At 37.1% G+C, this 25,286-nt stretch overlaps 1 protein-coding gene across 3 annotated transcripts in view; it reads right to left on the bottom strand.

Annotated features, from left to right (window-relative positions):
* KNL1 (kinetochore scaffold 1) overlaps positions 1-25,286 on the bottom strand; it is a 66,759-nt gene that overhangs the window by 21,745 nt on the left and 19,728 nt on the right. For all 3 annotated transcript variants that reach the window (XR_007453793.1, XM_049613356.1, XM_049613358.1), the window contains exons 6-13: positions 20,324-20,373; positions 19,350-19,383; positions 17,985-18,022; positions 13,863-13,915; positions 8,027-13,105; positions 6,022-6,160; positions 5,572-5,639; positions 4,930-5,028 (exon numbers count right to left, since the gene is read on the bottom strand). Coding sequence is in view for 2 of the 3 variants with exons in the window: in XM_049613356.1 (XP_049469313.1) it covers positions 4,930-5,028; positions 5,572-5,639; positions 6,022-6,160; positions 8,027-13,105; positions 13,863-13,915; positions 17,985-18,022; positions 19,350-19,383; positions 20,324-20,373 (5,560 nt within the window). In the remaining variant the exon portion in view is untranslated. The remainder of the gene's footprint in view (positions 1-4,929; positions 5,029-5,571; positions 5,640-6,021; positions 6,161-8,026; positions 13,106-13,862; positions 13,916-17,984; positions 18,023-19,349; positions 19,384-20,323; positions 20,374-25,286) is intronic.

Here is a 25,286-nt window from a genome sequence, read left to right as displayed (position 1 = left end):
ATTCTAGTGGGAATCTAGTGCATAGCTATAGTGATAAGAATAATGAGGTTGGGGACACAAAAGATGTGTGCCCATTTTCTCACTTTCCATCTTTGATTCACACTTCACATTTAGATATACAATTCTCCTGGAATTGATTTCTTTCTAAACAACTTTATTGAAGTTTAATTCACATACCATATAATTCATACATTTAAGTATACAATTAAATAATTTTTTAATGTATATTCACAGGGTTGTGCAATCATCAACCACAATCTAATTTAGAGCATTTTCATCCCCCTGTAAGAAACCCTGTACCCATTAGGTGTCACTCTGCATTCTCTTCCACCCCCATTCCAGCCCCAAAAAACCACTAAGTTCACATTTTGGCTATTATGAATAGTGCTCATGTACAAGTTTTGTGTGGATGTATATATCCAGTTCTCTTGGGAATATACTTAGAAGTGGAATTCCTGAATCTTATAATAGTTCTATGTTTAACTTTTTGAGAAAATGCCAAACTGTTTTCCAAAGTGGCTGTACCATTTTACATTCCCACCAGCAATGTATGAAAGAAAATTCTAATTTCTCTACATCCTTGCCAATACTTTATTTTCTATCTTTTTGATTACAGCCATCATAGTAGTTGTGAAGTGGTAACTCATTTTTGTTTTAACTTGCATTTCCTTAATGACTAATGATGCTGAACATGTTTTCTTCTACTCGTAGGCCTTTTGTATATGTTCTTCAGACAAATGTTTATTCAGATCCCTTTGACTACTTTCTTTTTTTTTTTTTTTTTTTAATTTTTTTTTTTTTTCAACGTTTTTTTTTTTTTGGGACAGAGAGAGACAGAGCATGAACGGGGGAGGGGCAGAGAGAGAGGGAGACACAGAATCGGAAACAGGCTCCAGGCTCCGAGCCATCAGCCCAGAGCCTGACGCGGGGCTCGAACTCACGGACCGTGAGATCGTGACCTGGCTGAAGTCGGACGCTTAACCGACTGCGCCACCCAGGTGCCCCTACTACTTTCTTTTTTTTAAGTTTTTACTTATTTGTTTATTTTTGAGACAGTGAAAGTGCAAGCAGGAAAGGGGCGGAGAGAAGAAGAGACAAAATCCCAAGCAGGCTCTGTGCTGTCAGCACAGAACCCAACACAGGGCTTGAACTCAGGAACCATGAAGTCATGACCTGAGCCAGCATCAAGAGTCAGACACTCAACCGACTGAGCCACCCAGGCACCCCTAGATTCTCTTGACTGTTTTTTAATTAGGTTGTCTTTTTATTATTGAGTTGAAAAAGTTCTTTATATATTCTAGATACAAGTCCTTTATAAATGTAGGATTTGCCAATGTTTTCTCCCATTCTGTGGGTTGTCTTTTCACTTTCTTGATGGTATCACTTGTGGCACAAACGTTCTTTTTTTTTTTAAGTTTACTTATTTTGAGAGAGACAGAGATAGTGCAAGTGGGGGAGGGGCAGAGAGGGAGAGAGAATCCCAAGCAGGCTTTGTGCTGCCAGCGCAGAGCCTGATATGTGGTGGAACTCACAAAGCCGCGAGATCATGACACAAGCCAAAACCAAGAGTCAGTCTCTTACCCGACTGAGCCACCCAGGCACCTTTTAGACTTGATTTTGGCATCTTTCTCATAAACCAAGTGTCCATAGATGTGTAGGTTCATTCATCCTTCCGTCCCTCCTTTCTTCTTCCTTCCCTCTCTCCCTTCATTATTTAAAACAAAAACTTTATTTATTTTTATTTATTTAAAAGTTTATTTATTTTGAGAGAGAGACAGAGCATGAGCAGGGGAGGGGCAGAGAGAGGGAATCCCAAGCAGGCTCCATGCTGTCAGCATACAGCCCGATGAGGGGCTCAAACTCACGAACCATGAGATCATGACTTTAGCTGAAATCAAGTCAGATGTTTAACCGACTGAGCCACCTAGGTGCCCCAACAAAAACTTTTTTAAAAGCTCTATGCCCAGTGTGGGGCTTCAAGAGTCATATCCTCTACTGACTAAATCAGCCAGGTGTCCCTGTGTAGGTTCATTCTTTAAAAGCTAGATAGAACTCATCTGGTTCTAGTGACAATTTTAGTGGTAAGTTATAAAATAAAATTTTCGATGAGAATAAAAGTTTTCCATGTCTTAGGTTAATTTCGGTAATTTATATCTTGCTAAAAAATCATCTGGGGGCACCTGGGTGGCTCAGTCGGTTGAGCGTCCAACTTCAGCTCAGGTCATGATGTCACCACTTGTGAGTTTGAGCCCTGCATCAGGCTCTGTGCTGACAGCTCAGGGCCTGGAGCCTGCTTTGGATTCTGTGTCTCCCTCTCTCTCCGCCCCTCCCCAACTCACGTTCTGTCTATCTCTGTCTCTCAAAAATAAATAAACATTAAAAAAAATCATCTGGGTCTTAAAATTTGTTGTCAGAGTTGATGGATTTAAAAAAATTATTTTAATCTCTGGACAGGTCTTCTTTCTCAACCAGCTATATTTTAGTTTTCTCTTTTTCTTTCTTTCTTTTTTTTAAATGTTTATTTACTTATTTTGAGAGAGTGCATGCTCTCATGCACGCACAAGCAGGGGAGGGTCAGAGAGAGAGAAAGAGAGAGAGAGAGAGAGAGAGAGAGAGAGAGAGAGAGAGAGAGAATCCCAAGCGGACTTTGGCTGTCAGCACAGAGCCCAATTGTGGGACTCTATCGCATGAACTGTGAGATCATGACCTGAGCTGAAATCAAGAGTTGGATGCTTAACTGACCAAGCCACCCAGGTGCTCATGTCTTTTTTTCTTTTTAAAAAAAAAAAAATTTTTTTTTTAACATTTATTTTTGAGACAGAGAGAGACAGAGCATGAACAGGGGAGGGTCAGAGAGAGGGAGACACAGAATCTAAAACAGGCTCCAGGCTCTGAGCTGTCAGCACAGAGCCCGACGCGGGGCTCGAACTCACAGCCCTCACGGACCGCGAGATCATGACCTGAGCTGAAGTCGGCCGCTTAACCAACTGAGCCACCCAGGCGCCCCTGTCTTTTTTTCTTAATTAGGCTCTTCAAGGGTTTTCTTATTTTATTGTTTTTTCAAAGTACCAGTTTTTGGATTTGCTATTCTTTCTACTAATTTTTGTTTCCTGTCTCATTAGCTTTACCATTTATCTGCATTAATTCTGTCTTCATGTCTTTTTTATGGATATTATTTTATGGTTCATTTTCCGATTTTTTTTTCTTTTTCTTTTTTAATTTTTTTAATGTTTATTTATTTTTGAGACAGAGAGATACAGAGCATGAACAGGGGAGGGTCAGAGAGAGAGAGAGAGAGAGAGAGAGACACAGAATCTGAAGCAGGCTCCAGGCTCTGAGCTGTCAGCACAGAGCCCGACGCGGGGCCTGAACTCACAGACCGCGAGATCACGACCTGAGCTGAAGTTGGACGCTTAACCGACTGAGCCACCCAGGCGCCCCTCTTTTTTTTTTTTCAATATTTATTTTTGAGAGAGTTTGTGAGTGCATGGTGTATACGCATGCATGAGTAGGGCAGAGGCAGAGAGGAGGACAGAGGATCCAAAGCAGGCTCCATGCTGACAGCACAGATCCCGATGCGGGGCTTGAACTCATGAACCATGAGATCATGACCTGAGCTGAAATCAAGAGTCAGATGCTTAACCAAATGGGCCACCCAGACGCCCCTCATTTTCCAATTTCTTAAAGTGAGCATTAAAAATTCCTTTATTTTTAGGTTCTCTTCTATAATAACAAGATATCTAATACTTTTAATTTTCTGTTAAGTATAATTTTTGCTGTATTTCACATAGATTTGTATTAAATATTCTCCTTTACTGTGCTTTCTTAATGGTCTTGATTCCCTCTCTGATCTCACAGTTATCTACAAGTGTATTTCTCAATTTCCAAGAAGGTTAAGAATGTTTTAGTCCTTTTATTAGTTCTAATTTTATTGGATTAAGATCAGGTGATATTGTCTGTAAAATCTACATTTTTTTTTCAGTCTGTTAATACTTTCTTTGTGGTCAAGGGCATAACTAATTTTTATAAATGTTCGACAGACTTAAGAGAAAAAAATATTCCTATTAAATTTTTTTTTTTTTTTTTAACGTTTATTTATTTTTGAGACAGAGAGAGACAGAGCATGAACGGGGGAGGGGCAGAGAGAGAGGGAGACACAGAATCGGAAGCAGGCTCCAGGCTCTGAGCCATCAGCCCAGAGCCCGACGCGGGGCTCGAACTCACGGACCGTGAGATCGTGACCTGAGCTGAAGTCGGAGGCTTAACCGACTGAGCCACCCAGGTGCCCCTTAAATTTTTCTATTAATCTTTTAAATTGAGTTTGTTGATTACATAATTCAAACATTGTATAATCTTACATAATTTTGATTTTGAAAAATGTTTATTAAAAATTTTTTATACTTGGATTTTTATAATAGTGTGAAAAAGTATATGTTCAAGAAAAAGGATCAAAGACAAAATACATAGCAAGGAATGAGAAAAAATAAAATTTCGCCTTATCAAAATCTATGAGGGGCGCCTGGGTGGCGCAGTCGGTTAAGCGTCCGACTTCAGCCAGGTCACGATCTCGCGGTCCGTGAGTTCAAGCCCCGCGTCAGGCTCTGGGCTGATGGCTCGGAGCCTGGAGCCTGTTTCCGATTCTGTGTCTCCCTCTCTCTCTGCCCCTCCCCCGTTCATGCTCTGTCTCTCTCTGTCCCAAAAATAAAAAAAAGAAAAAAAAAAAAAAGAAAAAAAAAATCTATGACACTACAAAAAATCAATTTTTATGCTAAGCACAATATAACTACTATAGAAAAACTTTCTGCAGGAAAATATGCTTCCTTAGATTCTTTTTCTGTTTTTGTATAAACACACGTTTTGATGCAGTCTAATAAAAAAGTACAATACATTTTGACTGAGATAACTATTTTGTCAAGAAATTGCACTTACTCTGGTTGGGAGATTGCTCTGTCGGGGTTTCTGTATCAAAATGTGGACCTGAAGAAGTATAAAGAACTCCTTTATTGTAATTTTCCCATCTTTGAGTTTCTGAGGAAAGAAAAAAAGTTTGCACAACTATTCAAAGTGAGTTCTTTTTGACTATAACACCCTACTTTGTTTCTAAATAGCTTACAGTATATTGTGGAAATATCTAAATATCTGTAAAGCTATACATGAAAAGATTTTATCTAATAGTATTTCTTAATGTTATTCAGTAACAATAGAATTAAGAACAAATTATAAAACATAGGTCTTCTAATTGTGATTTCTACTTCATATGACTAATGAACATGCTGGGTCCTTAATAAAAAACACCTGTTTTCTGTATAGTTGAAATATTTCATAATTAAAAAAACATTTTTTTAAGTTTCTTTTTTTTGAGAGAGAAAGAGTGAGCAGGGGAGGGGCAGAGAGAGAGAGGGAGAGAGCTGATCAGCCTGGGGCTTGATCTTTTGAACTGTGAGATCATGACCTGAGCCGAAATCAAAGACTTGGACACTTAACCGATTGAGCCACCCAAGCTCCCCTGAAAAAATTTAAAAACAAAAAGAGGAAAACAGTTGCAACAGAAACATAAGTATTTTAACATACCTCCTTCAAGCTCTCTTCACAAATAGTGTCTCTGAGGAACTGTGATTCCATTTGACTATTGTGGTGTGCTAGAGGTAAAGCAAATTCAGGAGATGAACATGTCAAAACTGAATTGTAAACTTAATTTTAACCATCATTCAGGTTTATATGTGTGGTTCATTCTATTGAAGATATCCACTAGGATCTTTTGGGGAAGAGAGTCATTTATAGTGCAAAGTATATCACAATTTTAAGGCCCCATTCGATGTTTCTCTTACAGTTTATAGTCTATCACTTCTCAATTTATTAAAATTATTAAGAATTAAAAAGAGACTAAATATTTTAGTTATCAATTAGCTATAACTCCCAAAAAGCTTAAATAAATTTTAAATATCTCCTAAACTGAAATACATTTATTATTAGTCAAGTAAGCAGATGACTTCTATTATTTAGCCTTCATGAAGATCTTACTGCTGAAGTCCAGAGAAGTCCCATCGGCCTTGATCGAATCCAGAGAACTGCTGCAACTACATGGTGTCCTGCTTAGGCTCTTTATTAATACACTGTTAGCATTTTTATCTATATCCCCTTCAGCATGGTGATCAAAAATCTGAAATTATCAAGTAAGGAACATCATCAGCATGAAGTTAGGACTTTGCATACTTATAAATAACTGTTTGTTAAATGCTAACAAATACTACTTCTTAACATAAAACTTATCTATAATTTATATGAAATACCTCAGTAACAAATTAGAATAAGTAATAAGCAACTTATTAAACCTTTATAGTAATTTATTTAAGAATATATAGAAATCACCTTGTACATTATACCGCATAAGCAAATGGTTTCTCAGATGTGTCTAAGTTAAAGACAGATCCAATGAGCTGACAAATGTTGACCTATCCAATTATTTAACTACTAGCCACCAGGGTCAGGGCTACCACGCTGAAATAAACCAGCATAGAAAATTGGCTATACATAGTGGCTCTGGCTAGAGCACAAAGAAACTTACTTCCAGGCTTTAGTACTTCTTTCCCCAGGTGACCAACATTCCTTTGGCTGATGTCAAATAAGGGATGTGGTCTTGCTTTTACCATTTTAGCCATTTGACTTTACAGCCTTAAACGCCATTTTCACCTACTACTTACATAAGTTTTGAAGACAACATGTTCTTGGTCTAAATGTTAGAATGTAATCTCCATGAGAACTGATTTTTTTTTTCTGTAAATTCTCATTGATTCATTCCCAGCTCCTAAACAATACCCAGGACACAGCAGATATTCACTATCTACTGAACAAAATAACACTAATTTTTGGGGCGCCTGGGTGGCTCAGTTGGTTGAGAGTCCGACTTCAGCTCAGGTCATGATCTCACAGCTCGTGGGTTCGAGCCCCTTATCAGGCTCTGTGCTGACAGCTCGGAGCCTGGAGCCTGCTTTGGACTCTGTGTCTCCCTCTCTCTCTGCCCCTAACCCAATTGCATTCTGTCTCTGTCTCTTTCAAAAATAAATAAACAGTAAAAAAATATTAATAATTTTTATGGAATCTTTTTAGTTTTAAATTTTCTATCACTGATACTACTTCAAAGCTTCATTTCCTCAGGACCTCATATTATAGAAGTACTAAAATAATTTTCTAAGCTCACGCACATATTTCTTAATAGTATTTAAACTCTGTTTTCTATCAATCTCTGATACTTTCTAATCTTTATTTCTCCACCTATACAACTCAATTTGAGTGATAGGTTTCATTCTCTCCAAGTTATCTAAATGAGTATTCCTTCAACTTAAAAAAAAAAAAAAATCTATGACCTCTTTCATAAATTCAGAATCTCACTTACTTCACCTTGAGATACTGGGCTTGACTTAGGCATTCTCTCATTCACTAAAGAAATGGACTCTCAGCTTTCACATATCTTCATTAGCCAAGAAAATTCAAGCAGGCTTTTCTTTATGCAGTTTGCATAACAAAAAGTTGTTTTGTTTTTTACCCTCTAGATATTTAGAACACTAAAGATAACTTTTCAAACTACATACACCCTGCCTGGAGATTCTCATATGCAAACACACAATAACAAATTGCACAATTTCAGCATTAATTTTTATACTACTTCCCATTTCATTTTTTTGTGATTTGTCACTTCAAATTGTTAGTCAAATAATTTCTTAACATGCCACACACGATTATTTCCCCAGCCCTATAGTTGGAAATAATCAATTCCTGCTCATCAACTTCTGCCTTAAAATTAAAATTCAAGGGCCGCCTGTGTGGCTCAGTCAGTTACTGACTAATGATTTCTGCTTAGGTCATGATCTCAGGGTCATGAGTTAGAGCCCTGAATTGGTGTGGAGGCTGCTTGGGATTCTCTCTTTGCCCCTCCCCTGCTCGTGCACGTGTTCTCTCTCTCTCTCAAAATAAATGAACACATATTTAAAAAAATAAATAACATTCCTTAGTTCAAGACAGAGCTTACCTCCTGATCTTGTGGAGTATCACTAAACCTAATCTCACTTTTTCTGATTTTTGTCTCATTCTGAATATCATCTTCTTCTTGTGTCCAGGTTCTTTTTTGGCTATTACTAGTTTCTCTTATTTTATTTTCAGATGGTGAAATCTCTCTTTGATATGTCTCAATCAAAGCCTTTTCCTCAGTTTCTACGATAATAGAGTCTGAGGAATTAATCTCACCAGGGTATATAGGAAGGTTTTCCTCATTTATATATTGAGATGGACTTAAGTTCAGCTTAGTTGCAACAAACTCAATGCTTGATTCCTTACTGAAGACTGGTTGAGTTTCTAAGTGACTTAAATCAGCTGTATCTCCTTGAATCTGCTTCAGGTCATCAATACCAGTGACACTACAATTTTTCTTATTTGGCAATCTGGGCAAAAATATTCCCAAAGAACGTCTCCTTACTTTATCTTTTACAACTGTGAGTGGTACAGAGACAGTTTCAGTTCCATTATGAGAAATTTTATTTTCTTTATCTCTATCATCTTCAACATTGCTGGAAACTGTGTTAATATTATGTATTTCTGTAGCTTGCTCTATACTCATATGATTGCATGCCTTATTTACCAATGCAAGTAATTGTTCTGGAGAAGGTGGTATATGAGCAGTTTGGAAATCTAAAAATTCTTCAGTTTTTCCATTCAAATTATTCAGATCTGATTTGACACTACTAAAACTTGCAGTATTAGATGCAATTTCAGGAGATGATGCTTCTCTAGAATTAGCATGAGTGTGAATAACTTGCTTAGTCAAGTCAGAGTTACTGTGGAAATCTGTATTGTATTTAGTTGCCTGAATATTTTTCCTCAGCTCTTTTTTACAGGCTATAGTATACTGTTGGGCATTATTGAGCATTTTGGACTCATTTGCACATGTGGGTACAGAAGAATTTCCCATAACAATATTTAAATCCTTATTTCCAGTGTTAGACAATACTGTTTCATCTTTATTCACAATTATTTGTCCTTGTTGAGATAATGGAGGTAGCTGGGTTGAGAGATGAGGCTTAGAAGTCACACAGACATCATCAACAAAGGTCATCTTTAAATTATGTTCTGCCTTATCAACAAAGCCCTCCATTCGATCCTTTGGGAGCTTAAAAGATACTCGCTTTGAATTAGGTTTAGTTACCTCCCCCAGATCTTGACTATATATTAAAGTTTGATTAGCTATCACATTTTGGGGCTCCTTAATCAGATCTTGATCTTTGAGCACTGTTATAGCACAGTCTAAGTGTCCTTTGGTAATAGTTTGAGTAACTTCTTCCTCTAACAAAGAACAAGAAGCAGAGAGAGGCAGTCCCTCAGATTTCAGGTAATATTCATTGGCTAAATTGTTTGCATAAACAAGATCGTTTTGCATTGGGCAATTACTGGCTTTCTCATCTTTATCATCTGAGGACATGATATTCCCCTCCAAATTGTCAAAATAGGAAATAGCATTTGGTAAACAGGAATAATTATCACTGGATCCACACATAGCAGTTGCATGACTGTTTGTAAAATCCGTGTTTCTTCTATCTGTACTATTTAACTGACAGCTTTCAGTTTTGGCTTTTTCCAATGTATAGGCCTGGTCTACAACTTTCCCCATGACCTGTTCATCCACAGTGCTATTGAATTTGATCATTTCTAACTGACTTTGACCCCCAGACAATGTATTAATAGGAACAGAGGGTATCACATGATGCTTTTGCTCAGAGTAAACAATTTTGTTTTCTACAGCCAGTGCTTGTTTTTTAGTGAGTTCTTGAATAGAGTGACCATCATTATGAAAAGAAATACCCAAGGTTTTTCCTTTAGCTATTCCAAATTTAGGGCACTCTTGAAGAATTTCCTCTGTGGCTTGACAATCAATGAAAACAGTATGGGATTTGGTAACTTCCAGATCACAGTGATTATCTACAAACATTACAGTTTTGTCCATAGGCCTAGTAGTTATTTTATCTGGTGAGACAGTTTCACATTCTAAGGCAGTTGTGTGACTTCTAGTCATCTCCATGTCATCCTGCCCACATGTATACAAAACAGTTTTAGAAGTTCCTGCCAAAGGCACCAAGCGGGAATCCTCTCTATCTTCCAGGACACTTTTGTTACTTATTTTCACTGTACAACTCTGGGTGATATCCATACCATTTTTATCATTTTTGAAAAATGCAGTTTTGTCATTTTTGAGACTAAGGCTTTTCCTTCTCTGACTTTTGCATGATATAGTATCATTCAGAAGTTCAGGCTTTGGTACATTTTTGTCATTTTTCCAAATGGTTGATTTAGGCACTTCCATGTTATCACCAGCTATAAATCCTACAGCTTTCTCTATAGGACCAATGTTAGGCCATTCTGTCAGTGGTGTTAGCTTGTTGACTTTTGCTGCTGAATGGTCACTTTCACCATTCTCTGGAAAGAAAACACTGTCCTCTGCAGAAGGAAATGTCACTCTTGGCTTTTCTGGGCTGTTTCTTTTGCATAGTTCAAAGTCAGGTTTGTCTGTAAGCACAGTCCTATCCTTTGCTTGGTAGTCAATGAAAACAGTGTGGGACTTTGTCATTTCCAGTTCATTGTAATTATCTACAAACATTACGGTTTTGTCAACAGGCCTAGTGATTTCGTCCAGTGAGGCAGTTTTACATTCTATAGCAGTTGTGTGACTTCTAGTGACCTCCATGTCATCTTGCCCACACGTATACAAAACAGTTTTAGAAGTTCCTGCCAAAGGCACCAAATGAAAATCTTGTTCATTTAATAAAGGTTTATGATTTATTTCCACTGTAAAACTCTTGGTGATATCCATATCATTCTCATCACCCTCAGAAAATACAATAGTCTTATCAACTTTTAGTCTGCCAACACTTTTCCTTCCACAAATTTTGACATCTTGCTTTTCATTCAGAAATCCAAGTTTCTGTATACTTTTGTCCTCCAACACATCTATGTTATCATTAGAAACAAATACTCCAATTTTCTCTGCAGGAGTTTTACTACATTTTTCGACTTTTACAGCTATCTGTTTGTTTACTGTTGTCAGCTGGCTGTTAGTATTTTCTAAATCAGTCTTACCCAATTCTTGTACCTCAGAAGGACCAAATCCAATGACAACAGTATGACTCTTGGTTAGATCCATATTTTGTTCTTCCTCTGAACAAATAATTATCTTGTCATGAGAACAGTCAAGTGTGGGATTGCCTAAACTTTTCCTTAGTGGCTCAGGCAGTTTAGAATTCTGGCCTGGTGCAGATTTCACTGTGTAACTGTTAACAGCAATATTATGATTTTTCATGGTAGACTGTCCTTCTAATACAGAAAATGACTCTGTGGTAGGAAATAAAGGTTGCTGACATAAAACTGTATTTCCATTATTTCCCAGTGTTACTTGTTTCTCAAGATTTCCACCAGAGTATACCATATTATGGCTTGTTGCTATGTCTTGATTAGCATTAGCTGAGTGAGGAGAATCTTTGTCAAGATAGGGTTCAATCTTGAAAACTTGATCTTTGTCTTTGCCCCAGGTGTCAGCTGGGATGTTTTTAGATATTTTGTCTGGCTGTTGGGATGGTTCCATAGGACTTTTGGTCATTTCTTCCCATTCATTTGAAGAGCTTTTGCTTTGAGAGTGAAATTTACTGGTATTCTCAGATGTTAGAGTGTAAGATGCAAGAGGAACTTGACTTCCTAGGTTAGTTGTGTGGCTTCTAGTCAAATCCATATCTTCATCTGTGAATATTTCAGTCTTTTTGTCCGTCAATGAAAAGGATGAAGAATTTGCCAGGCTCTGCTGTAATCTTCCCTTAAATTCATGAGGAACTGAGCTACAATTTATATTTATTTCCTCATCCTCTGACATGGTTTTGAGATTTTGGAGCATCATTTCTTTTTCAGATACTGGTGTGTCTGCTCTCTGTATGTTTGTCTGATCTTGTTTAAAAATCTGATTATCTATTGCAACTGTATGACTCCTGGTAATGTCCATGCTATCCTCTCCTAAATAAACAGTTTTCTCTGTGACAATAGACATGGTATCTGGATTGGGATATATTTTAGAATAATTACTCTCATTCTTCAGTAAATTTTTCTCTTCTCTCATACCTGAGAGACACTTGGTTAGTTCCATAGCATCATTACTGCTAGAATAGAAAAATGTTTTATGATCTTGAGTAGCTGGGCTCACACATATAGATTCTGGGATCATGGCCAATGTTCTGGCATCTTGGTTAGAAGTCTGTGTGACTATGTGAGTTTCTGTCTCTGTAATAGGACTTCTGATAGTATGTATTTCACCCTTAGGGTTGAAAGAAGGGTCTTGAAAAGCAGCATTCAGTTTATTCTTTAAGAATGTCTTCTTTCCTGGAGCTTTAGTTCCATAAGCTGTTGGAATATCCATCATGACATTCTGAGTTTGATTTTCTGTATTAGATAAATTATCTGCTGAGGGCAAATTCTGGATAGTGTGATTAACTGTCAAGTCCATAAAGTCATTGCCATAAATTGTAATATCATCACCTTTAAATTCCCTTAAGCTGGTCTCACTGGATGTGGGAACCAAAGTCTGAATATTGGCTGTATGACACTGGGTGAAATTCATCTCATCATCTTGTTCTCTAAAGATTCTAGTCATATTATTGCTATTTTCATCTACCCTAAGAGATACATGCATTTGATGTACAGAAGAGGCCCTATTTGATTCTTTGGGATGAACAGATATCTCAAAATTTTCTTTATCCGGTCCTGTTAAAGCATTAGATTTTCCTGTTTTCAATCTTTTTATGAAGTCATTAAAATTTATTTTCTTTTCTAAAGAAGTGCTTTGATCCATGGAAAAATTTAATTCCTTTTTCATTCCTAAATCCTTAGTATGGAGCTTTAAGTTAGCCAGAAATGATGTGGTATCTATCTTAGTGGATTTTTCACTTTTGGTACAATCTAAAAGGCCTTTGGTAATCATCACAGTGTGACTTGTTGTTAGATCCATCTGGTTTTCATCTGAAAAGACGACTGTCTGGTCATGTGCATGTTTCTTTTCATGGCTGTGTTCTGCAACTGAAATCTATAATGAAAGCAAAATGTAGGAGATTAGATCAAATGCAAACTTTTAGAAAGGTATTTTATAACATGTACTATATACAGAGTACTATATAAACAATCCTCAACGATGGTTTCATGATATACTGTTTGTCTGAATCAGTGACATGGTATGTAGCATATTTTTGCACAAACTGAAAGTTCAAGGTTAATTATACACCTACTAGAACGACTAAAATATGAAAAAGACTGACAATGTCAATTATAATAAAAATTCTAATTACTAATTAGATAGGTCATTCTCATGCTAAATAAAAAAGACTGAGAAAGGGATAAGTGCATGACAGCTAATTTATAGTATGCTCTACTCTTAGAAGTTGGGTTCTTTTTGAATCTTAAAGCAGCAGTTTTATTTGTAAGGATACAGCCTAACTTCTTGCTACTCAAAGTATGGTCCGTGCACTAGTATCATCAGGAGATTAGAAGTAAAGAATCACAGGGCCTGCACCAGATGTACTGGAAAAGTATCTATATTTCAACAAAATCCTGAGTTCATATGCTCATTACAGTTTGAGAAGTCCTGATATAATTAATATATTTCCCTGTTATTTATACTGGTTGTGACTGAACTGTCCTTAGTTAACTGAAAAGGTAAGAAGTTTTCCAGTCTATGCTGGTCCACTTTGGTAATTAACCCCTAAATCATGCCACTACCATTAATGTTTTTGTGTGTTAACTATAAAGGGAGACTAAAATATAAAGGCACATGCATGAACTCATACCTCTCTCTGTTGCATCTGAGACTGAATGGGAGCACAAAGCAATGTGTTCATTCCTATTGAAAAAGAAGAAAAAACTATAGTCAATAAGAAAAAATATATTATCAAGAGCCTGATTTTTCTTTCCTTAGGTTCTTTATCATTTATGAGTATTTACTTAGTATTATCAGTTACTAAGCCCTTCATAAGAACTTAGGTATTAAATTTCATTAAAACTTCCAACTGTCCCATTTTAGGGACAGAGAGATCAGCAATTATTATATTCTCTATGTGACTGAAATATTTTTAGAATGTGGTAAATTTGTTTTATCAAAGTTTATTTATTTATTTTGAGAGAAAGAGAGCAAGTGAAGGAGAGGCAGAGAGAGGGAGAGAATCCCAAGCAGGCTCCACGCCCAGCATGGAGCCCAATGCTGGGCCCAATCTCACAGCTGTGAGATTATGACCTGAGCCAATATCAAGAGTTAGACGCTTTGGGGTGCCTGGGTGGCTCAGTCGGTTGAGTGACCGACTTCAGCTCAGGTCATGATCTCATGGTTTGTGAGTTCGAGCCCCGTGTTGGGCTCTGTGCTGACAGCTCAGAGCCTGGAGCCTGCTTGATTCTGTGTCTCCCTCTCTCTCTGCCCCTCCCCCACTCATGCTCGGTCTCTGTCTCAGAAATAAATAAACATTAAAAAAAAAAAAAGAGTTAGACACTTAACCAACTGAGCCACTCAGGCATTCCTAGGATGTAGTGATTTAAAAAAAAATTTTTTTTTAATGTTTATTTATTTTAGAGACAGAGAGACAGAGCACAAGCAAGGGAGGGGCAGAGAGGGCCAGAGACAGAATCTGAAGCAGGCTGCAGGCTCTGAGCTGTCAGCACAGAGCCAGACGCAGGGCTTGAACCCACAAACCAGGAGATCATGACCTGAGCTGAAGTCAGACACCCAACCGACTAAGCCACCCAAGCGCCCCGCGGATGTAGTGATTTTAAAGGGGGAACTGTAAAGCTGGAAAGTTTGGAGTACTTTTCTTTTCCCTCCATTTTATTTTTATTCTCTGGATAGTAGAGGTTACATGGGAAAGAACACCCAACTGATGAGATAGATATGTTAGAGTAAGGAGTAACTGGGTGGCTCAGTTGGTTGAATGTCAGACTCTTGGTTTCAGCTCAGGTCACGGTCCCAGGGTCATGGGATTCAGCCCCATATCAAGCTCTGCAGGGAGCCTGCTTGAGATTCTCTCTTTCTCTCTGTCCCTCTCCCTGACTCACGCGCATTCTCTCTCATAAAAAAATAAAATAAAATAAATGAAATGTTAGATAAAGATTTTGAAGCATCTTTTATTTTATGTTAAAGAATCTAAAAAATTTTTTTTAATGTTTATTTATTTTTGAGAGACAGAACATGATCAGGGGAGAGGCACAGAGAGAGACACAGAATCCAAAGCAGGCTCCAGGCTCTGAGCTGTCAGCACAGCCCAACGCAGGGCTCGAACTCACAAACCCCGAGATCATGACCTGAGCTGAAGTCAGACACTTAACCGACTGAGCCACCCAGGTGCCTCTATGTTAAAGGATCTAGATGCTTCCGTGATGAGATGTGCGTTTTATAAAAAATAACTCCAGAGAAGGAGAAGAAAGTAGATTTAAAAGAAGATGAACCATGAGGAGCTGCTACAATATTGCAGATATAAAGAGGATGAAAAGTTATGTTTGGGTAAGAGAAAATGAGAATGAAAATAAGAGATTAGACTCAAGACTTTTTGAATTGAAATATAAAGATTTAGGTCACAAATGGACTTTCGAAATAGGAAGGGATTGAAGACGCTATGTAAAACAGGAAATACATTTTATAATACTTAAATTTAAAGGCAAATCTTTAGACCATTTTTTAAAGTTTTTATTTAAATTCCAGTTAGGTGGTTAACATACAGTGTAATATTAGTTTCGGGTGTACAATATAGTGATTCAACACTTCCATACAACACTGGTACACATCACAAAAATCTCTAGAACATTTTAAAGTGTTTATAGCAGGACACCTGGATGGTTCTATCAGACATTAAGCATCCAACTTCAACTCAGGTCATGATTTCACAGTTTGTGAGTTCAAGTCCCACATCGGGCTCTGTAATAACATAACACCTCAGAGCCTGGAGCCTGCTTCAGATTCTTTGTCTCCCTCTCTCTCTGCCCTTCCCCTGTTCATTCTCTGTCTCTCAAAAATAAATAAACATTAAAAAAAGTTTTAAAGTGTTTATGGCAACCCTGATTGAATATGATGAAGTAATTATAGGCTTTTTTATTTAAAAAAATTTTTTTTTAACATTTTATTCATTTTTGAAAGAGTGTGATTGGGGTCGGGGCACAGAGAGAGACAGACACAGAATCTGAAGCAGGCTCCAGACTCTGAGCTATCACACAGAGCCCGATGTGGGGCTCAAACTCACAGACTGCGAGTTCATGACCTGAGGTGAAGTTGAATGCTCAACTGACTGAGCCACCCAGGTGCCCCATTATAGGTTTTTTGTTCAAAGTCTTACTTATATATCAAGCTTTCATTCATTTATCCAACAAATATTTACTCAGAACCCATTATATGCCTCAAAACTCAACTACCTACCAAGGCACAAAGAATAAACAAAATTTTTGGACTCAGAGTTCCTAGTTTAATAAGACAGCCAGAAGTAAATACCTGAAATACAATGTGTAAATTCTATAAAAGACTGAGCCATAAAAGGTATGGTATGATAGTACAAGACAGAGTGATTCCTTGGTTTTGTCAGAGAAGGCTCCATTTAACCCAGTACTACTTAGTGTGTGGTGCCAATCTGTGAACTGCCTGTTACCAATTCATGATGAAATAAGGAGCTTGCAACCAATGTAAATCATGTGATATTTCCTTCATCAAGAAAGTTTTACTAAGAAAAAAAAATGTCACCTAACTCAACAGTAGCTTACTGCCAGAGTTGATTTACATTATAGTGCAAGTTCCTTTTCTGTCATGGACTATAACACTTTGTGGACTGGCCATTTTTTTTTTTTTTAAGATTTTATTTTTAAGTAATCCCTAAACCCACTGTGGGGATCAAACTCACAATCCTGAGATCAAGAGTTGCATACTCCACTGACTGACCCAGCCAGGCACACTGGACTGGCTATTTTGAATAGGACTGAAATTAAGCTAAGTGAAAAACTAAGTTAAGTGAAAAATGAGAAGACCAATAGGCAATTTGGAATAGGAAGGTCACTTCAGATAAAAGAAACAGCATTTATAAATGGATACAGGCAGAAAAAAAAGTCAACATGGAGAACTATAAATACTTTTTCATGGGCTAGAGCAAAGTATGTCTATAAAGGGCAGGAGATAAGATTGGAGAAGTTGGGGCACCTGGGTGGCTCAGTTGGTTAAGTGTCTTGACTTCAGCTCATGCCATAATCTCATGGTTTATGAGTTTGAGTCTCATGTCGAGCCCCATGTCAGGCTCCACGCTGACAGTGTGGAACCTGCTTGGAATTCTCTCTCCTTCTCTCTCTCTGCCCCTCCCAACTCACACTTTCTCTCTTTCTCTCTCTCTCTCTCTCAAGAATTAAAAACAAACAAAAAAAAACTTAAAAAAAAAAAAAAAAAGATTGGAGAAGACCAGCCAAATTACAAAGGGCTAAGCCTATGTCAAAGAGGTGGGTTTTATCCTATAAGCAAAAAAAGTGTCATTGAACAATTTTAAGTCAGTGGGTAATATCAGATTTAGAAATATATAAAATGGTTCATAAGGATAAGAAACTAAGTACAATAGTACCCCAGAAAAGAATAATGATTTGCAGGTAACAGATTTGCAGGACATTTAGGATAAAGAATAGAGTGAAACCAAGTGGATATGAGGAATGAGGAAAAGTTCAAAAATGACTCAACTCCTGACTGGAGTGAATGACTGAGTGTGAATCCAAAAATAGAGAAAACAAGAGGAACAGCAAGTCTGGCAGAAATAACAGCAAGTTTGCAAAATATCAAAGTGAAGATTTTGTGTAAAGAACAGAGTTCTCTTTACATTTTTTCCCACAGTTCTTTTACACATTATTTTGTAAGAAATTTGGATAAAGAGAAAGGTATGTGGTAAGAAAAGTATTGTGGTCATACTCACCAGTAATTTCACAATAGTTATCTTCTGGATTCTTGTTCCTAAAAATTAAAAAGTATTTTCAAAATCTATACCCCAAACAATTACCAAGTATCACAACAGTTAGAAAGGGTAGGGAAGGTCTAAGGATTTCATAGGGTGACTGGCAGAAAAATACAAAGACAGCATTTAAAAAGACTCCTCTGACGGAAAAAATTACAAGGCAATTAAAGGACCCTTTTCAGATTGGTCTTAAGGCCTTGTTAATTTCAAGGATACTATAAAAATATGCTTAATATATGCCACTGTTTTTTTTAAAAAACAACCTATAAAGCGACTCATTTTCTAGAAATTCATCCTGAAAAACAAACAAAAAAAAGGTAAAACAACCCAAATGTCCATCAATAGGCAGCTAAATAAATGCTGATGCAGACATACAACAAATTATAAAAGATTGAGGTATATCTATATATAACAACATGGAAAGTGTTACAAGACATACTATTAAATGTTCTCATTTTTGTCTTAAAAAAAAAAAACTAAAGATAAACATCACTTGGAAATACATTTAAATTTCTGCAAGGACATCCAAAATTATCAACAGTGGTTAACTGTGAAAAGCCCAAGCTTAGAGTATTTTCTGCATCAGTATATAAAAAGAATCTTTTTTTCCAGCTCAACAGTAGTCAATTACACGGAAAATTTGTGATTTATTTAACCAGTCCCTTACTGATGGATCTTGAGGATCTTTCACGTCTTTTGCTATTACATAAATGCTGCAGTGAATAATCTTACATGTTTATCATTTCAAACATTTACAAGTATCTTGATGAAATAAATTCCCAGGCATGAAATTACTGAGTCAAAGGACATGTATATTTAAAATTTTGAATGATACTGCCAGCTGCCTTCTTCAATCTACATCCACTAACAATGAGTGACTTTTTACCTATATTCTCAGATGATCAGATGAAAAATTATATCTCATTAAGTCTTTGTATTTCTCTTATGATGAATGAAAATAAACATCTTTTCATTTGTGCAAGAGCTATTGGTATTTATTTTTCTCTATATTATAAGAAAGACTAATTTAATGAAAAAATCTGAAAACTTGGTATTGTCTTGTATTAGCTGTTGTATTTAAAAATTTATATGTGAAAGCAGAGTGTTTCATCACTCTGTTAAAAAGATAAGCTGGACAATGCACACACTTATGAGAGAAAGCAGTATATTAAATTCTGCAAAGAATCTGTTTTCTGAATTAACCCTAAGTATTCCACAAAAGGGATACAAAAATAAAAACAAAAAAAATTTAATTTAACAAACACTGCATTTAACAGGGATAAAGAGCTTTTAAAATATAATGTGAATCACATTTTCTTTACTTACTGTATAAATAGAACATTTTCTCCTGCATCTGTTTCTAAAAATAAAATAAAAGTTAAAGTTGTTCAAGGATACACTGATAAAACATTAGAAAAATTAATAGCAATTAAAAGAAAGAAATTACTAAATACCCACCTTACTTTCTGCCTCTCATGGCTCAAGTTACACTTATTTTAAAATAAATTTTAAAAATATATATTTTTATTCATTTTTGAGAGAGAGACAGAACACGAGCAGGGGAGGAGCAGTGAGAGAGGGAGACACAGAATCCAAAGCAAGTTCCAGGCTCTGAGCTGTCAGCACAGAGCCCGATGCGGGGCTCAAACTCACTGTGAGTTCATGACCTGAGCTGAAGTCGGATGCTTAACCGACTGAGCCACCCAGGTGCCCCGCAAGTTATACCTTTTAAACAGTGAGATAGACAGTAAGCTTATTAAGTTTTATAGGGGCGCCTGGGTGGCTCAGTCGGTTAAGCGTCCGGCTTCAGCTCAGGTCATGATCTCGAGGTCCGTGGGTTCGAGCCCCGTGTCGGGCTCTGTGCTGACAGCTCAGAGCCTGGAGCCTGTTTCAGATTCTGTGTCTCCCTCTTTCTCTGACCCTCCCCTGTTCATGCTCTCTCTCTGTCTCAAAAATAAATAAATGTTAAAAAAAAAAATTAAAAAAAAAAAAAAGTTTTATCAATTGCCTGGTTAAATGGCAACAGTGAAATTTTAAAGTTCATTTATTTTGAGAGAGAGCATGTACAGGCACAGGTGCAAACAAGCAGGAGAGAGGCAGAGAGAGGGAGAGAGAGAATCCTAAGCAGGCTCCATGTTCAGCACAGAGCCCAACTTGGGGCTCGATACCATGACTGTGAGATCATGACCTGAACTGAAACCAAGAGTTGGACACTCAAAAAACTGAGCCACCCACGTGGCCCAGCCACAGGAAAATTTTATAGAAAACAGATTTAGCAGAGATTGCAATAACATATTTACCTGCAATTTCTGACTTTACTATTTTCATATGAGACTCTGTCTGGAATACTCTAGAAAAGAAAATAAAGATTAGTGAAAATCTGTAATTTTTAATTAGAACCCTATGGTGCTAACTTATAGTCTTGACATAGGTAAAGATAACTGATTTCAGCTTCCTCTTTGCTATATTATATACTATTAATTTTTCAAATGTCAAAATTCACTTACATTAAAATCTGTTATGGTTTTTTAATGAACTCTGACAAAAATCATTATTTTATCCCTTTTAATAACCTAAAATATTCATTTTATTCAACAGAGCATTTATTAAGCACTCACTATATACTTGATGCTATATACTAGAGTCTGATAGATGATCCTTGACCTCAAGGAGTTTTCACTGTAAGTAGAGAGCTGGAACAGTGATTATCAACATTACTTTACTGAACTTTTAATTTTATTTTATATTTTTTACATTTATTTATTTTTGATAGACAGAGAGAGACAGAGCACAAGTGGGGGAGGGGCAGAGAGAGAAGGAGACAGAATCCGAAGCAGGCTCCAGGCTCCGAGCTGTCAGCACAAAGCCCGACGCGTGGCTCGAACTCACAAACTGCGAGATCATGACCTGAGCTGAAGTCAGACGCTTAACCGACTGAGTCACCCAGGTGCCCCTACTAAACTTTTTTTATTAACAGTTCCGATAAGATAGCATGGACTCCAGAGGAAGGGACCTCTTTTCATTGGGAGGATTAAGCTTCTGAAGAAGCAGCATTGACATCTGCCTTGAATAATCTGGCTAGTTCATTTTTATTTTAATATGAGGTATCATTCATTACTGATAAGCTCTTTTTGTTGTTGTTGGAGAGACAGAGAGCGTGTGTACCCCAAGAACCTCTTCTTTAAAATTTCAAAAGTTTAAATTACAAAAAGCAGTGAACATCTGCATGCATACAGTGTGACAAGCCCTCTGCTCTGTTGTTTATATGCATTTTAATGATTATAACAATTACCATGTTGTTTTATAGATGTAGATACTAAAGGTCATAAAAGTTAAGTAACCCCCAAAGTCATAGAACTAATAAGTGGCAGAGCCAAAATGCAAACCCAAATCTGACTTCAAAACCTGAGCTTATAATTACCAAGCTATCCTAGAAACAATTTTTCTTCAAATGATTTACAATAGAATAGAAGCCTTTTTATTCAATATGACCAGGATCAGTAGTTGACCAATTAATTAAAAAAAAAAAAAGCCTTTTAAAATAAGGAATCATAACTGATCCATACACACCTTACACATTAAAAAATTTTAAACATAAGTGGATTTTAATTTGCAAATCTCTGAATGTCAATCTGAGGACTTTACTTTGAGTGGATCTATAGGTTCAATTTTAGTGTTTTTATCAAGAGGAATAAACAAAGAAACTTTCAAGTAATATGAACACAGAATCCTTCTAAATTTTCATGAAAGATTTCCCTATGGTTGTCTCAGCCATACCAAATTTGAAAGTACTTTTAAAAATAAATTCACCTTTATCAAAGTTTTCCCTAGCTGTTCATTACAACTTTCACAGAAATAACGATCTTTGTCTTTGAATTCATTTTCATCAGTTTATCTAATATTAAATTAAGTTATGCAATTACAACAACTTCAAGCAGATGAACAAGACAAATACTTCTTGGAAAGCCTACCAATCAACTCTCAGGAACTGAAGTTTATGGACAGGAAAGGTCAGTGATATCTATACTGTAGGTATCAGTATATTTTACAAGGGGGATGGAGAATATAGGTTATTCTAATAATTTAGTGAGGTGGGAGTTATTTTTTATTTTTTTTTTTAAATGGAATTCTTTTTTTTTTTTTTTAATTTTTTTTTTTCAACGTTTTTTATTTTTTTTTGGGACAGAGAGAGACAGAGCATGAACGGGGGAGGGGCAGAGAGAGAGGGAGACACAGAATCGGGAAACAGGCTCCAGGCTCCGAGCCATCAGCCCAGAGCCTGACGCGGGGCTCAAACTCACAGACCGCGAGATCGTGACCTGGCTGAAGTCGGACGCTTAACCGACTGCGCCACCCAGGCGCCCCGAGGTGGGAGTTATTAAGAGAGTTTTTACTATGCTTGTTTCTACATCTAAAATCTTGTAATTCTTTTTCAATTAATCTTTTAACAAAGAATACTTTCTTGAAACACTATTTATACATTGTTTAATAGTATTTAAAAAAAAATTTTTTTTTCAACATTTTTTATTTTTATTTTTGGGACAGAGAGAGACAGAGCATGAACGGGGGAGGGGCAGAGAGAGAGGGAGACACAGAATCAGAAACAGGCTCCAGGCTCCGAGCCATCAGCCCAGAGCCTGACGCGGGGCTCGAACTCACGGACCGCGAGATAGTGACCTGGCTGAAGTTGGACGCTTAACCGACTGCGCCACCCAGGCGCCCCAATAGTATTTAAATTGACACTGTGCTAACATACATTACCTTATTTTGGCCATGCAATAACACTAACAGATATGTGAGGACTATTATTTCCATCCTAAAAAAGTAAGAAACTGATGTTCTTTAAGAGACTTGCTAGGGACTATGTAGTAATAAGCAAGAACTTGTTCCAGGTTTTTTGGTTTAGAACCTCAAATTCCTTTTAACATCCCAGAGCCATTGCAGGAAAGTATGTATAATGAGTAGATTATAACCAAGGAAAGGAAAGGGTGGGCTAGGTTTAACAGTAACAGGGAAAGGTAATCAGAAGCAGTGGAAAAAGCAGGAGACTAGGAATCAGGAGACCTATATTATAGCTGTTGGCTCTGTCACTACCTATGTTACCTTAGGAAAGTTATATCACTTCTCTGGCTTTAATCTTCTCACTAAAATGTGTAGAGTTTGGACTATTACTGTCTCTCTAAAATTACTTCTAATTTCACTTTTTTTTTTTTTAAAGTAAACTTTCCCCCCAGTGTGGGGTTTGAATTCACAACCCCAAGATTAAGAGTCGCATACCCTACCAACTAAGCCAGTCAAGAGCCCCAGATTACTTCTAACTTTAACATTCTATCATCCTTAACACATATTTAAGTAAAAAATGCTGTTATTTTCTCCTGGACAGATAGTAAAAGAATCCTATCTCAGTTACCCCTGTTTCCAAAGTTCCCTGTTAATTCTAGGAACATGTTTTTTATTAGCCAAACTCACTATAAAACAAATAAACAGAATAAGCAGCAAATCTAAAAAACAAGGAAAACAGGAAGAGAACCATTATAACAATCAGATAGACCTAAAAAATATAGTCTAATCCCACAAATAATAAGGGTAACTAGAGGAAAAAGAAAATACCAGCAATGTGAAAAATGTAAGAAGACATAATAATATGATTAAGAACGGTCTGATGAAAAATAGTCAAGAGTCTGAGCCCTACCTCTTTGTATGTGTGTGTATGTATGTGTGTACTTTCTTTATCCATTCATCTATTGATATACACTTGGGATGCTTCCATATATCTTTTCTATTATATATATACATTTTTTTTTTCAAATTTTGACTTGAATTCGTTAACCTATAGTGTACTATTGGTTTCAGTAGAATTTAGTGATTCATCACTTACATATTAACACCCAGTACTCATTGTAACAAGTACCCTCCTTAATACCCACTACCTGTTTAGTCCATCCCCAACCCAACTCCCTCCATCAACCCTTAGTTTTTTCTCTACTGTTAAGAGTCAGTTAAGGTCTGCTCCCCGCCCCAGTTTTTCCCTTCCCATATGTTCATGTTTTGTTTCCTAAATTCCACATATATGGTATTTGTCTTTCACGGACTTATTTTACTTAGCATAATACACTCTAGCTCCACCCAGATCATTGCAAATGGCAAGATTTCATTCTTTTTGATGGCTAATTAATATTCCATTGTACATATGTGCCACATCTTCTTTATCCATTCATCAAAGGACACTTGGGCTCTTTCCATAGTTTGGCTATTGTTGATAAAGCTGCTATAAACATCAAGGTGCATGTAGCCCTTCGAATCTGTATTTTTGTATCCTTGGGTAAGTAACCTGCAACTGCTGGATCATAGGGTAGTTCTATTTTTAACTTTTTGAGAAACCTCCACAGTATGTTCCAGAGTATGAGCCCTACCTCATAATAGGTATGGAAACTTGAGCAAGTTACTCAAGCTAAGCCTGTTTCCTTATTCATAAAATGAGATAATTGTTAGGATTCAATGAGTAATACTGAGGCTCAGTTGAATGGGTGACAAACTCTTGATTTCGGCTCAGATCATGACCTCATGGTTCATGGGACTGAGTCCTGCGTCTGAGTGTGCAGCCTGCTAAGGATTCTCTCTCTCCCTCTCTCTGCCCCTCCTCTGCTCATGCGCGCATGCACTCTCTCTCCCTCAAAATAAATAAACTTGAAAAAAAACAACAGAAATAGACAAGACTGCTTAACTCAGGCTCTAACTAAAACCCATTGTGCTTATTTATTATTGCACTTTTTAAAGACACTGACGAAGGTGCTTTGCAATGATCTGGAACTTTCCAAGATACCAAACAAAAAAAGCCCTGATAGCAAGGGAATGCCTAGAAGATGACACCCCAGTGTCCCCTTTTCTGCCCATGATCATAGGCTGAACACACACCAATCCCCACCCATGATCATGTGCTGTTTGCCTTCTTTCATGTACCCCTGAATCCCTCCCTATAAAACTCTAGGTGTGTATCCTGTGGGTGGAGAGGTCAGTTGTTAAGGCTTGAGCTTGCCACTTTCCCTGACTGCCAGCACTTGAAATAAATTTCTCCCTTTCTCTTTTCCAAACCCTTGTCTCCTGAGTTACTGGCTTCTCTTGTGATGAGTTTATCCAAGTTTGTTGGGCAACACCATTGGCAAACTTAGCCAGGAGCTATGCTTTCAACCTGTCTAGTCCCCTTGGGATCACCTGGGATGGAGACCAGTGCACCAGGGCTCATTCATTTGTTTCCTCAGTTAG

The sequence above is a fragment of the Panthera uncia genome (genome assembly GCF_023721935.1).
Source record: "Panthera uncia isolate 11264 chromosome B3 unlocalized genomic scaffold, Puncia_PCG_1.0 HiC_scaffold_1, whole genome shotgun sequence".
In the NCBI taxonomy this organism is placed as follows: Eukaryota; Metazoa; Chordata; class Mammalia; order Carnivora; family Felidae; genus Panthera; species Panthera uncia.
The sequence above is the reverse complement of the archived record's forward strand: the minus strand, read 5'-3'. Positions and strand labels throughout refer to the sequence as shown.